The sequence below is a fragment of the Bombina bombina genome, chromosome 11 (assembly GCF_027579735.1).
Source record: "Bombina bombina isolate aBomBom1 chromosome 11, aBomBom1.pri, whole genome shotgun sequence".
NCBI classification, from domain to species: domain Eukaryota; kingdom Metazoa; phylum Chordata; class Amphibia; order Anura; family Bombinatoridae; genus Bombina; species Bombina bombina.
Window position 1 is genome coordinate 38,631,806 of NC_069509.1, and position 14,090 is coordinate 38,645,895.

General features: G+C 39.6%; 1 protein-coding gene across 1 annotated transcript in view; it reads right to left on the reverse strand.

The window, feature by feature from the left end:
• LOC128642450 (large neutral amino acids transporter small subunit 4-like) overlaps positions 1-14,090 on the reverse strand; it is a 152,498-nt gene that overhangs the window by 68,121 nt on the left and 70,287 nt on the right. Inside the window, exon 7 of the mRNA XM_053695220.1 lies at positions 960-1,055. Within this exon, the coding sequence (XP_053551195.1) occupies positions 960-1,055 (96 nt within the window). The remainder of the gene's footprint in view (positions 1-959; positions 1,056-14,090) is intronic.

Consider the following 14,090-nt stretch of genomic DNA (forward strand, 5'->3'; position numbering starts at 1 on the left):
CCTCATTTCAAGAGAGATAGTGCTCTGCTGTGAGAATATTTGTTTGTTTTGAGAACACTCTTATTTTCCTAATGCTCACTACATGAAATAATATGATTGACATAACATTAGACACACCTGCTAAACTTCAGTTTAATTAGTAGCATTGCTGTGAGGGGGGCAAAGGATAATTTTGGGTAGCATCTTATAAAGAGGTCTCGGACATTAGCACCTGTGAAATCTGCTGCGTTTGTCCCACTAAATGATGACACTGAATGTAACTGCACGCCTCTGACTGACTCTTGTACACTGATATTAAAGGGACACTGAACCCAATTTTTTTCTTTTGTGATTCAGATAGAGCATGCAATTTTAAACAACTTTCTAATTTACTCCTATTATCAATTTTTCTTTGTTCTCTTGCTTTCTTTATTTGAAAAAGAAGGCATCTAAGCTATTTTTTGGTTCAGACCATGGAAAGCACTTGTTTATTGGTAGGTGAATTTACCCACCAATCAGCAAGAACAGCACAGTGTGTTCACCAAAAATGGGCCAGCATCTAAACTTACATTCTTGCATTTCAAATAAAGATTCCAAGAGAATGAAAATAATTTGATAATAGGAGTAAATTAGAAAGTTGCTTAAAATTGCAAGCTCTATCTGAATCGCGATAGAAAAAAAATTGGGTTCAGTGTCCCTTTAATGTCTTATTCGAAACCCGAAGATAAGTAATATGTTTATAGTATTAATCACTAACATGCTTTATAAGATGATTACTAATTTATGTTATTGCAATACATTAATTAAAACACTGTTGTTATTATACTGCATTCTTGTTTGTCTGGTTCACTTTTTCATTACTATTGTGAGACCCAGCTTGTGTGCCACAGCGTCAGGACATAACATTATTATATCTAGAATCTTCACCAATTCCTATTGCTGTTATCACTATTTTATTTTTCACACATTGATGTCCTTACCTTGATAAGGGTGAATACAGTCGCAGAGGCAGAAAAACAGCCGATGACCAGGGAGGAATATAGGGACTTGGATGCAATGCCGAGAGACAGAGGTAGCTGGGGATATAAACATGAGACTGCTGAGAGACAGAACAGGTGATGATATAAACAAGAGACTGCTTAGAGACAGAGACAGCTGATGATATTAACAAGAGACTGCTGAGAGACAGAGACAGCTGATGATATAAACAATAGACTGCTGAGAGACAGAATAGCTAATGATATAAACAAGAGACTGCTGAGAGACAGAATAGCTGATGATATAAACAAGAGACTGCTGAGAGACAGAATAGGTGATGATATAAACAAGAGACTGCTGAGAGACAGAACAGCTGATTATAAACAAGAGACTGCTGAGATGCAGAGACACCTGATGATATAAACAAGACTGCTGAGCAACAGAGACAGCTGATGATAGAGACAAGTGTCTACTGAGACATAGAGAGGGGTTAAACTGATGGTAACCTTTCCCCTTTGTATAAACAGATCCGGAATGTTAGCGATATAGCAGAAATTGTATTACCCCACCCTCCGGCCACCTACTTCAAAAGTAATTATTTTTTTAGCTAATGGTTTGGACTGTTCTCCAATTAACACTCTAGCCATACGGCTCTCACACATTATTTTATTTTTTTGTAGCTAGAGCGCTGATAGGAGAACAGAACAAACCGTTATCTCACAAAAATAATTACTTTTGAAGTGGGCAGCTGGAGCACGGGGTATTAGAATTTCAACACTACATTAAATAAACTGATTAATTAAACTCCATCTAAAATATCACTAACATTCTGGATCTGTTTATACAAAGGGGAAAGTAAGAGGGTTACATACGGCTAGATTACGAGTTCTGCGTTAGCCTTAAAAAGCAGCGTTGAGAGGTCCCAACGCTGCTTTTTAACGCCTGCTGGTATTACGAGTATGGCAGGTACAGGTGTACCGCTCACTTTTCTTCCGCGACTTTTGGAGGTACAGCCTCTACCTCCAAGACTCCTACCGCATTTAAAAGTCAGTAGTTAAGAGTTTTATGGGCTAACGCCGCAACATAAAGCTCTTAACTACAGTGCTACAAAGTACACTAACACCCATAAACTACCTATGAACCCCTAAACCGAGGCCCCCCCACATCACAAACACTATAATAAAATTATTTAACCCCTAATCTGCCGACCAGACATCGCCGCCACCTACATTATCCCTATGAACCCCTAATCTGCTGCCCCTAAAATCGCTGACAGCTACATTATATTTATTAACCCCTAATCTGCCCCCCCAATGTCACCGCCACCTACCTACACTTATTAACCCCTAATCTGCCGACCTGACATCGCCGCCACTATAATAAATGTATTAACCCCTAAACCGCTGCACTCCCGCCTCGCAAACACTATAATACATTTTATTAACCCCTAATATGCCCCCCCAATGTCGGCGCCACCTACCTACAATTATTAACCCCTAATCTCCCGCCCCCAACGTTGCCGCTACTATAATAAAGTTATTAACCCCTAAACCTAAGTCTAACCCTAACCCTAACACCCCCCTAACTTAAATATAATTTAAATAAAACGAAATAAAATTACTATAATTAAATAAATTAATCCTATTTAAAACTAAATACTTACCTATAAAATAAACCCTAATATAGCTACAATATAACTAACAGTTACATTGTAGCTATTTTAGGATTTATATTTATTTTACAGGCAACTTTGTATTTATTTTAACTAGGTACAACAGCTATTAAATACTTAATAACTATTTAATAGCTACCTAGTTAAAATAATCACAAAATTACCTGTAAAATAAATCCTAACCTAAGTTACAAATACACATAACACTACACTATCAATAAATTAATTAAATAAATTAACTACAATTATCTAAACTAAAATACAATTAAACTAAACTATAGTACAAAAAACAAACAAACACTAAATTACAAAAAATAAAAAAATATTACAAGAATTTTAATCTAATTACACCTAATCTAAGCCCCCTAATAAAATAAAAAATCCCCCCAAAATAATAAAATTCCCTACCCTATACTAAATTACAAAAGTAATCAGCTCGTTTACCAGCCCTTAAAAGGGCTTTTTGCAGGGCATTGCCCCAAAGTAATCAGCTCTTTTACCTGTAATAAAAAATACAAGCCCCCCCAACATTACAACCCACCACCCACACACCCCTACTTTAAAACCCACCCGATCCCCCCTTAAATAAACCTAACACTAACCCCCTGAAGATCACCCTACCTTGAGCCGTGTTCACCCAGCCGGGCCGAATTCTTCATCCAATCTGGGCGATGTGGTCCACCATCCGGCAGAAGACTTCATCCAAGCGGGCCAGAAGAGGTCCTACATCCGGCAGAAGTCTTCATCCAAGCGGGCCAGAAGAGGTCCTCCATCCAGCAGAAGTCTTCATCCAAGCGGGGCAGAAGAGGTCCTCCATCCGGCAGAAGTCTTCATCCATCCGTGGCTCCATCTTCAAGACCTCCGACGCGGAACATCCTCCTCGGCCGAAGGACTAACGACAAATGAAGGTTCCTTTAAATGACGTCATCCAAGATGGCGTCCCTAGAATTCCGATTGGCTGATAGGATTCTATCAGCCAATCGGAATTAAGGTAGGAAAAATCCTATTGGTTGATGCAATCAGCCAATCGGATTGAAGTTCAATCCGATTGGCTGATTGCATCAACCAATAGGATTTTTCCTACCTTAATTCCGATTGACCTCGCATTCTATTGGCTGATCCAATCAGCCAATCGGATTGAACTTCAATCCGATTGGCTGATTGCATCAACCAATAGGATTTTTCCTACCTTAATTCCGATTGGCTGATAGAATCCTATCAGCCAATCGGAATTCGAGAGACGCCATCTTGGATGACGTCATTTAAAGGAACCTTCATTCGTAGTTAGTCCGTCGGCCGAGGAGGATATTCCGCGTCGTAGGTCTTGAAGATGGAGCCGCGGATGGATGAAGACTTCTGCCGGATGGAGGACCTCTTCTGCCCCGCTTGGATGAAGACTGCTGCCGGATGAAGGACCTCTTCTGGCCCGCTTGGATGAAGACTTCTGCCGGATGGAGGGCCTCTTCTGGCCCGCTTGGATGAAGACTTCTGCCAGATGGAGGACCACATCGCCCGGATTGGATGAAGAATTCGGCCCGGCTGGGTGAACACGGCTCAAGGTAGGGTGATCTTCAGGGGGTTAGTGTTAGGTTTATTTAAGGGGGGATCGGGTGGGTTTTAGAGTAGGGGTGTGTGGGTGGTGGGTTGTAATGTTGGGGGTGTCTTGTATTTTTTATTACAGGTAAAAGAGCTGATTACTTTGGGGCAATGCCCCGCACAAAGCCCATTTAAGGGCTGGTAAAAGAGCTGATTACTTTTGTAATTTAGTATAGGGTAGGGAATTTTATTATTTTGGGGGGCTTTTTTATTTTATTAGGGGGCTTAGATTAGGTGTAATTAGATTAAAATTCTTGTAATATTTTTTTATTTTTTGTAATTTAGTGTTTGTTTTTCTTTGTACTATAGTTTAGTTTATTTAATTGTATTTTAGTTTAGATAATTGTAGTTAATTTATTTAATTAATTTATTGATAGTTTAGTGTTAGGTGTATTTGTAACTTAGGTTAGGATTTATTTTACAGGTAATTTTGTAATTATTTTAACTAGGTAGCTATTAAATAGTTATTAACTATTTAATAGCTGTTGTACCTAGTTAAAATAAATACAAAGTTGCCTGTAAAATAAATATAGATCCTAAAATAGCTACAATGTAACTATTAGTTATATTGTAGCTATATTAGGGTTTATTTTATTGGTAAGTATTTAGTTTTAAATAGAATTAATTTATTTAATTATAGTAATTTTATTTCGTTTTATTTAAATTATATTTAAGTTAGGGGGGTGCTAGGGTTAGGAATAGACTTAGGTTTAGGGGTTAATAACTTTATTATAGTAGCGGCGACGCTGGGGGCTTGAGATTAGGGGTTAATAATTGTAGGTAGGTGGCGGCGACATTGGGGGGGCAGATTAGGGGTTAATAAAATTTATTATAGTGTTTGCGAGGCAGGAGTGTGGCGGTTTAAGGGTTAATACATTTATTATAGTGGCGGCGATGCCCGGTTGGTACATTAGGGGTTAATAAGTGTAGGTAGGTGGCGGTGACATTGGGGGGGCAGATTAGGGGTTAATAAGTATAATGTAGGTGTCGGCGATGTTAGGGGCAGCAGATTAGGGGTTCATAGCTATAATGTAGGTGGCGGCGTTGTCCGCAGAGGCAGATTAGGGGTTAATAATATTATGCAGGTGTCAGCAATAGCGGGGGCGGCAGATTAGAGGTTAATAAGTGTAAGGTTAGGGGTGTTTAGACTCGGGGTTCATGTTAGGGTGTTAGGTGTAGACTTAGAAAGTGTTTCCCCATAGGAAACAATGGGGCTGCGTTAGGAGCTGAACGCTGCTTTTTTGCAGGTGTTAGGTTGTTTTCCAGCCAGCTCAGCCCCATTGTATCCTATGGGAAAATCGTGCACGAGCACGTTTTTCCAGCTTACCGCTACTGTAAGCAACGCTGGTATTACAGGTAGAAGTGGAGCTAAATTTTCCCCCACGCTCACTTTTCTGAGGCTAACGCAGCCATTCAGAAAACTTGTAATACCAGCGTTGTTTAAAGTAAGCGCTGGGAAAAAAAAGGCTCGTTAGCCCCGCAAGATTTTACCGGCAAAACTCGTAATCTAGGAGATAGTTAATAACTTTTTTTTTTTTTTTTTTAAATCCTGAAATTTTTCAGAAGAGCAATAAAATAAGCAGGATATGGGGGTATTGACTAAATCTAACAACATTTTACACAGCTTTGTCCTTTTTGCTCAGCCCTAAAACACAACCAGTGTAAATTGCACAAAGTAATAAATCTTGTATTATATAATGTAATCTGTAAACGTCAGCAGATACAAAGTTGTCAAGTCACCAAATTATTTATTATTATTCTGCTGATCTAATATAAAGTGCAGGAGTCTCAGGTGCCACAATATGCTATTAAATATATTTATATAAGACCAACACAGACCTCATGTCTTAATTTAATAGTTTCAGACATTCTTGCTAAACCACAATTCAGGGGAGATGTTTAAAATGTGGGACAAACTTCTGAGAGAGTTGTACAGTGGCATGGTAACAGCAAGTAACAATACTGTGTACAATGTAGCAAGGTGACAGCGAGTAACAATACTGTGTACAGTATAGCAAGGTAACAGCGAGTAACAATACTAGTAAATATAATATATATGGTGTAGCAGGGTAACAGCGAGTAAATATAATATGTATAGTGTAGCAGGGTAACAGCAAGTAAATATAATATGTATAGTGTAGCAGGGTAACAGCGAGTAACAATATTGTATACTGTAGCAAGGTAACAGCGAGTAACAATACTGTGTATAGTGTAGCAGGGTAACAGCGAGTAAATATAATATGTATAGTGTAGCAGGGTAACAGTGAGTAAATATATATAGTGTAGCAGGGTAACAGCGAGTAAATATAATATGTATAGTGTAGCAGGGTAACAGCGAGTAACAATATTGTATACCGTAGCAAGGTAACAGCAAGTAACAATACTACAGTATCGCAGAGTAACAGAAAGTAACAATACTGTGCACAATGTAGCAGGGTAACAGAAAGTAACAATACTGTGTACAGTGTAGCAAGGTAACAGCAAGTAACAATACTGTGTACAGTGTAGCAAGGTAACAGCAAGTAACAATACTGTGTACAGTGTAGAAAGGTAACAGCAAGTAACAATACTTTGTACAGTGCAGCAAGGTAACAGCGAGTAACAATACCATGTACAGTGTAGCAAGGTAACAGCAAGTAACAATACTGTGTACAGTGTAGAAAGGTAACCGCAAGTAACAATAGTGTGTACAGTGTAGCAAGGTAACAGTGAGTAACAATACTGTGTACAATGTAGCAAGGTAATAGTGAGTAACAATAATGTGTACAGTGTAGAAGAGTAACAGTGGATAACAGTAATGTGTGCGGTGTAGAAGTGTAACAGTGAGTAACATATGCATTGCAGCAAGGTAACAGTGAATAACAATACTGTGTGCAGTGTAACAGGGTAACAGTGAGTAACAATACTGTGTGTGGTGTAGCAAGGTAACAGCGAGTAACAATACTGTGTGTGGTGTAGCAAGGTAACAATGAGTAACAATACTGTGTGTGGTGTAGCAAGGTAACAGCGAGTAACAATACTGTGTGTGGTGTAGCAAGGTTACAGTGAGTAATAATACTATGTACAGTGTATTATTATTATCATTTATTTGCATAGCGCCGCCAAATTCCGTAGCACTTGGTACAATGATAGGGGTATACAATGACAAGGATTTGTGATAAAATACAAAACTAAACAAATCTAGTACAGGGGCAGAGGGCCTTGTTCCGGAGAGATCACAGTCTACAAGTTTAGGGTGCAGTGACATAAGGTTGGAAGTAGCTTGTCACATCGGTTGTAGTTGCAGCAGTGAGTTAGGCAGTTCATGTATTAGTTTGGTTCGGATGAGGGATGGAGGAGAGATGGTAAGCCTCTCTGAATAGATGGGTTTTCAAGGAGCATCTGAAGCCATACAAGGTTGAAGACAGTCTTATGGAGTGGGGTAGAGATATCCAGAGGACAGGAGCAGCACGTGAGAAGTCTTGGAGACAGGAATGGGACGTAGAGATAACCGGAGTGGAGAGACGTAGGTCAGAGGTTGATTGAAGAGGACAGGATGGGGAATATTTCACGATGAGAGAGGAAATATAGTTGGGAGTTAGAATGTTTAGTGCTTTGTAAGTTAAGGTTAATACTTTAAATTGTATTCTGGAGTGTATGGGGAGCCAGTGTAGAGACTGGCAGAGCGGAGCAGCTGATGTAGATCGGCGACTTAGGTGGATGAGTCTAGCAGAAGCATTCATAATAGATTGGAGGGAGGAGAGGCGGTGTTTTGGAGGCCATTTAGGAGTAGGTTGCAATAATCAATGCGTGACAAAATGAGGGATTGAATAAGTATTTTTGTCGTTATTTGATTAAGGAAGGGACGAATTCCGGAAATGTTGCGTAGGTATCAACGGCAGGATTTGGTAAGCGCTTGTATATGTGAGTTGAATGTGAGCTCTGAGTCTAGTGTGACCCCAAGACAGCGGACCTGAGGTGAGGTGTTGAGAATGGAGTCTCCAACTGTCAGAGAAATGTCAGGTGTTGGATGTCTCGAAGAGGGGGGAATAAGAAGCAGCTTAGTTTTGGACAGTGTAGTAGGGTAACAGTAAGTAACAATACTGTGTACAGGGTAACAGCGAGTAACAATACTGTGTACAGAGTAACAGGGTAACAGGAAGTAAAAATAGTGTGTACATTGTAGCAAGGTAACTACGAGTAACAATACTGTGTACAGTGTAGCAAGGTAACTGCGAGTAAAAAATACTGTGTATAGTGTAACAAGGTAACAGAAAGTAACAATACTGTGTTCAGTGTAGCAGGGTAACAGCAAGTAACAATACTATGTACAGTGTAGCAAGGTAACAGCAAGTAACAATACCATGTACAGTGTAGCAAGGTAACAGCAAGTAACAATACTGTGTACAGTGTAGAAAGGTAACGGCAAGTAATAATACTGTGTACAGTGTAGCAAGGTAATATCGAGTAACAATACTGTGTACAGTGTAGCAGAGTAACAATACTGTGTACAGTGTAGCAAAGTGACAACAAGTAACAAAACTGTGTACAGTGTAGCAGGATAACAGCGAGTAACAATACTGTGTACAGTGTAGCAGAGTAACAGTAAATAACAATAATGTTGGCGGTGTAAAAGTGTAACAGTGAGTAACAATACTGTGTGCAGTGTAGCAGGGTAACCGTGAGTAACAATACTGTATGCGGTGTATCAAGGTAACAGTGAGTAACAAGGTAACAGCAAGTTACAATGATGTGTGCAGTGTAGCAAAGTAACAGTGAGTAACAATATTGTATGCAGTGTAGCAGAGTAACAGTGAGTAACAATAGTATGTACAAGGTGGCAGGGTAACATTGAGTAACAATACTGTGTACAGAGTAACAGGATTACAGCGAGTAACAATACCATGTAGCAGGGTAACATTGAGTAACAATACTGTTTACAGTGTAGTAAGGTAACAGCGAGTAACAATACTGTGTACAGTGTAGCAAGGTAACTGCGAGTAAAAATAATGTGTACAGTATAGCAAGGTAACAGAAAGTAACAATACAGTGTTCAGTGTAGCAGGGTAACAGCAAGTAACAATTCTGTGTACAGTGTAGCAAGGTAACAGCGAGTAACAATACTGTGTATAGTGTAGCAGGGTAACAGCGAGTAAATATAATATATATAGTGTAGCAGGGTAACAGCGAGTAAATATAATATGTATAGTGTAGCAGGGTAACAGCGAGTAAATATATATAGTGTAGCAGGGTAACAGCGAGTAAATATAATATGTATAGTGTAGCAGGGTAACAGCGAGTAAATATAATATGTATAGTGTAGCAGGGTAACAGCGAGTAACAATATTGTATACCGTAGCAAGGTAACAGCAAGTAACAATACTACAGTATCGCAGAGTAACAGAAAGTAACAATACTGTGCACAATGTAGCAGGGTAACAGAAAGTAACAATACTGTGTACAGTGTAGCAAGGTAACAGCAAGTAACAATACTGTGTACAGTGTAGCAAGGTAACAGCAAGTAACAATACTGTGTACAGTGTAGAAAGGTAACAGCAAGTAACAATACTATGTACAGTGCAGCAAGGTAACAGCGAGTAACAATACCATGTACAGTGTAGCAAGGTAACAGCAAGTAACAATACTGTGTACAGTGTAGAAAGGTAACCGCAAGTAACAATAGTGTGTACAGTGTAGCAAGGTAACAGTGAGTAACAATACTGTGTACAATGTAGCAAGGTAATAGTGAGTAACAATAATGTGTACAGTGTAGAAGAGTAACAGTGGATAACAGTAATGTGTGCGGTGTAGAAGTGTAACAGTGAGTAACGTATGCATTGCAGCAAGGTAGCAGTGAATAACAATACAGTGTGCAGTGTAACAGGGTAACAGTGAGTAACAATACTGTATGTGGTGTAACAAGGTAACAGTGAGTAACAATACTGTGTACAGAGTAACAAGGTAACAGAGAGTAACAATGTTGTGTGCAGTGTATCAAAGTAACATGTGAGTAAAAATACTGTGTATGGTGCAGCAGGGTTACAGCGAGTAACAATACTGTGTGCGGTGTAGCAAGGTAACAGCGAGTAACAATACTGTGTGTGGTGTAGCAAGGTAACAATGAGTAACAATACTGTGTGTGGTGTAGCAAGGTAACAGCGAGTAACAATACTGTGTGCGGTGTAGCAAGGTAACAGCGAGTAACAATACTGTGTGCGGTGTAGCAAGGTAACAGCGAGTAACAATACTGTGTGTGGTGTAGCAAGGTAACAGCGAGTAACAATACTGTGTGTGGTGTAGCAAGGTAACAGCGAGTAACAATACTGTGTGTGGTGTAGCAAGGTAACAATGAGTAACAATACTGTGTGTGGTGTAGCAAGGTAACAGCGAGTAACAATACTGTGTGTGGTGTAGCAAGGTTACAGTGAGTAATAATACTATGTACAGTGTATTATTATTATCATTTATTTGCATAGCGCCGCCAAATTCCGTAGCACTTGGTACAATGATAGGGGTATACAATGACAAGGATTTGTGATAAAATACAAAACTAAACAAATCTAGTACAGGGGCAGAGGGCCTTGTTCCGGAGAGATCACAGTCTACAAGTTTAGGGTGCAGTGACATAAGGTTGGAAGTAGCTTGTCACATCGGTTGTAGTTGCAGCTGTGAGTTAGGCAGTTCATGTATTAGTTTGGTTCGGATGAGGGATGGAGGAGAGATGGTAAGCCTCTCTGAATAGATGGGTTTTCAAGGAGCATCTGAAGCCATACAAGGTTGAAGACAGTCTTATGGAGTGGGGTAGAGATATCCAGAGGACAGGAGCAGCACGTGAGAAGTCTTGGAGACAGGAATGGGACGTAGAGATAACCGGAGTGGAGAGACGTAGGTCAGAGATTGATCAAAGAGGACTGGATGGGGAATATTGCACGTTGAGAGAGGAAATATAGTTGGGAGTTAGACTGTTTAGTGCTTTGTAAGTTAAGGTTAATACTTTAAATTGTATTCTGGAGTCTATGGGGAGCCAGTGTAGAGACTGGCAGAGCGGAGCAGCTGATGTAGATCGGCGACTTAGGTGGATGAATCTAGCAGAAGCATTCATAATAGATTGGAGGGAGGAGAGGCGGTGTTTTGGAGGCCATTTAGGAGTAGGTTGCAATAATCAATGCGTGACAAAATGAGGGATTGAATAAGTATTTTTGTCGTTATTTGATTAAGGAAGGGACGAATTCCGGAAATGTTGCGTAGGTATCAACGGCAGGATTTGGTAAGCGCTTGTATATGTGAGTTGAATGTGAGCTCTGAGTCTAGTGTGACCCCAAGACAGCGGACCTGAGGTGAGGTGTTGAGAATGGAGTCTCCAACTGTCAGAGAAATGTCAGGTGTTGGATGTCTCGAAGAGGGGGGGATAAGAAGCAGCTTAGTTTTGGACAGTGTAGTAGGGTAACAGTAAGTAACAATACTGTGTACAGGGTAACAGCGAGTAACAATACTGTGTACAGAGTAACAGGGTAACAGGAAGTAAAAATAGTGTGTACATTGTAGCAAGGTAACTACGAGTAACAATACTGTGTACAGTGTAGCAAGGTAACTGCGAGTAAAAAATACTGTGTATAGTGTAACAAGGTAACAGAAAGTAACAATACTGTGTTCAGTGTAGCAGGGTAACAGCAAGTAACAATACTATGTACAGTGTAGCAAGGTAACAGCAAGTAACAATACCATGTACAGTGTAGCAAGGTAACAGCAAGTAACAATACTGTGTACAGTGTAGAAAGGTAACGGCAAGTAATAATACTGTGTACAGTGTAGCAAGGTAATATCGAGTAACAATACTGTGTACAGTGTAGCAGAGTAACAATACTGTGTACAGTGTAGCAAAGTGACAACAAGTAACAAAACTGTGTACAGTGTAGCAGGATAACAGCGAGTAACAATACTGTGTACAATGTAGCAAGGTAACAGTGAGTAACAATACTGTGTACAGTGTAGCAGAGTAACAGTAAATAACAATAATGTTGGCGGTGTAAAAGTGTAACAGTGAGTAACAATACTGTGTGCAGTGTAGCAGGGTAACCGTGAGTAACAATACTGTATGCGGTGTATCAAGGTAACAGTGAGTAACAAGGTAACAGCAAGTTACAATGATGTGTGCAGTGTAGCAAAGTAACAGTGAGTAACAATATTGTATGCAGTGTAGCAGAGTAACAGTGAGTAACAATAGTATGTACAAGGTGGCAGGGTAACATTGAGTAACAATACTGTGTACAGAGTAACAGGATTACAGCGAGTAACAATACCATGTAGCAGGGTAACATTGAGTAACAATACTGTTTACAGTGTAGTAAGGTAACAGCGAGTAACAATACTGTTTACAGTGTAGCAAGGTAACTGCGAGTAAAAATAATGTGTACAGTATAGCAAGGTAACAGAAAGTAACAATACAGTGTTCAGTGTAGCAGGGTAACAGCAAGTAACATTACTGTGTACAGTGTAGCAAGGTAACAGCGAGTAACAATACTGTGTATAGTGTAGCAGGGTAACAGCGAGTAAATATAATATATATAGTGTAGCAGGGTAACAGCGAGTAAATATAATATGTATAGTGTAGCAGGGTAACAGCGAGTAAATATATATAGTGTAGCAGGGTAACAGCGAGTAAATATAATATGTATAGTGTAGCAGGGTAACAGCGAGTAAATATAATATGTATAGTGTAGCAGGGTAACAGCGAGTAACAATATTTATATACCGTAACAAGGTAACAGCAAGTAACAATACTACAGTATCGCAGAGTAACAGAAAGTAACAATACTGTGCACAATGTAGCAGGGTAACAGAAAGTAACAATACTGTGTACAGTGTAGCAAGGTAACAGCAAGTAACAATACTGTGTACAGTGTAGCAAGGTAACAGCAAGTAACAATACTGTGTACAGTGTAGAAAGGTAACAGCAAGTAACAATACTATGTACAGTGCAGCAAGGTAACAGCGAGTAACAATACCATGTACAGTGTAGCAAGGTAACAGCAAGTAACAATACTGTGTACAGTGTAGAAAGGTAACCGCAAGTAACAATAGTGTGTACAGTGTAGCAAGGTAACAGTGAGTAACAATACTGTGTACAATGTAGCAAGGTAATAGTGAGTAACAATAATGTGTACAGTGTAGAAGAGTAACAGTGGATAACAGTAATGTGTGCGGTGTAGAAGTGTAACAGTGAGTAACGTATGCATTGCAGCAAGGTAGCAGTGAATAACAATACAGTGTGCAGTGTAACAGGGTAACAGTGAGTAACAATACTGTATGTGATGTAACAAGGTAACAGTGAGTAACAATACTGTGTACAGAGTAACAAGGTAACAGAGAGTAACAATGTTGTGTGCAGTGTATCAAAGTAACATGTGAGTAAAAATACTGTGTATGGTGCAGCAGGGTTACAGCGAGTAACAATACTGTGTGCGGTGTAGCAAGGTAACAGCGAGTAACAATACTGTGTGTGGTGTAGCAAGGTAACAATGAGTAACAATACTGTGTGTGGTGTAGCAAGGTAACAGCGAGTAACAATACTGTGTGCGGTGTAGCAAGGTAACAGCAAGTAACAATACTGTGTGCGGTGTAGCAAGGTAACAGCGAGTAACAATACTGTGTGTGGTGTAGCAAGGTCACAGCGAGTAACAATACTGTGTGTGGTGTAGCAAGGTAACAGCGAGTAACAATACTGTGTGTGGTGTAGCAAGGTAACAATGAGTAACAATACTGTGTGTGGTGTAGCAAGGTAACAGCGAGTAACAATACTGTGTGTGGTGTATCAAGGTTACAGTGAGTAATAATACTATGTACAGTGTATTATTATTATCATTTATTTGCATAGCGCCGCCAAATT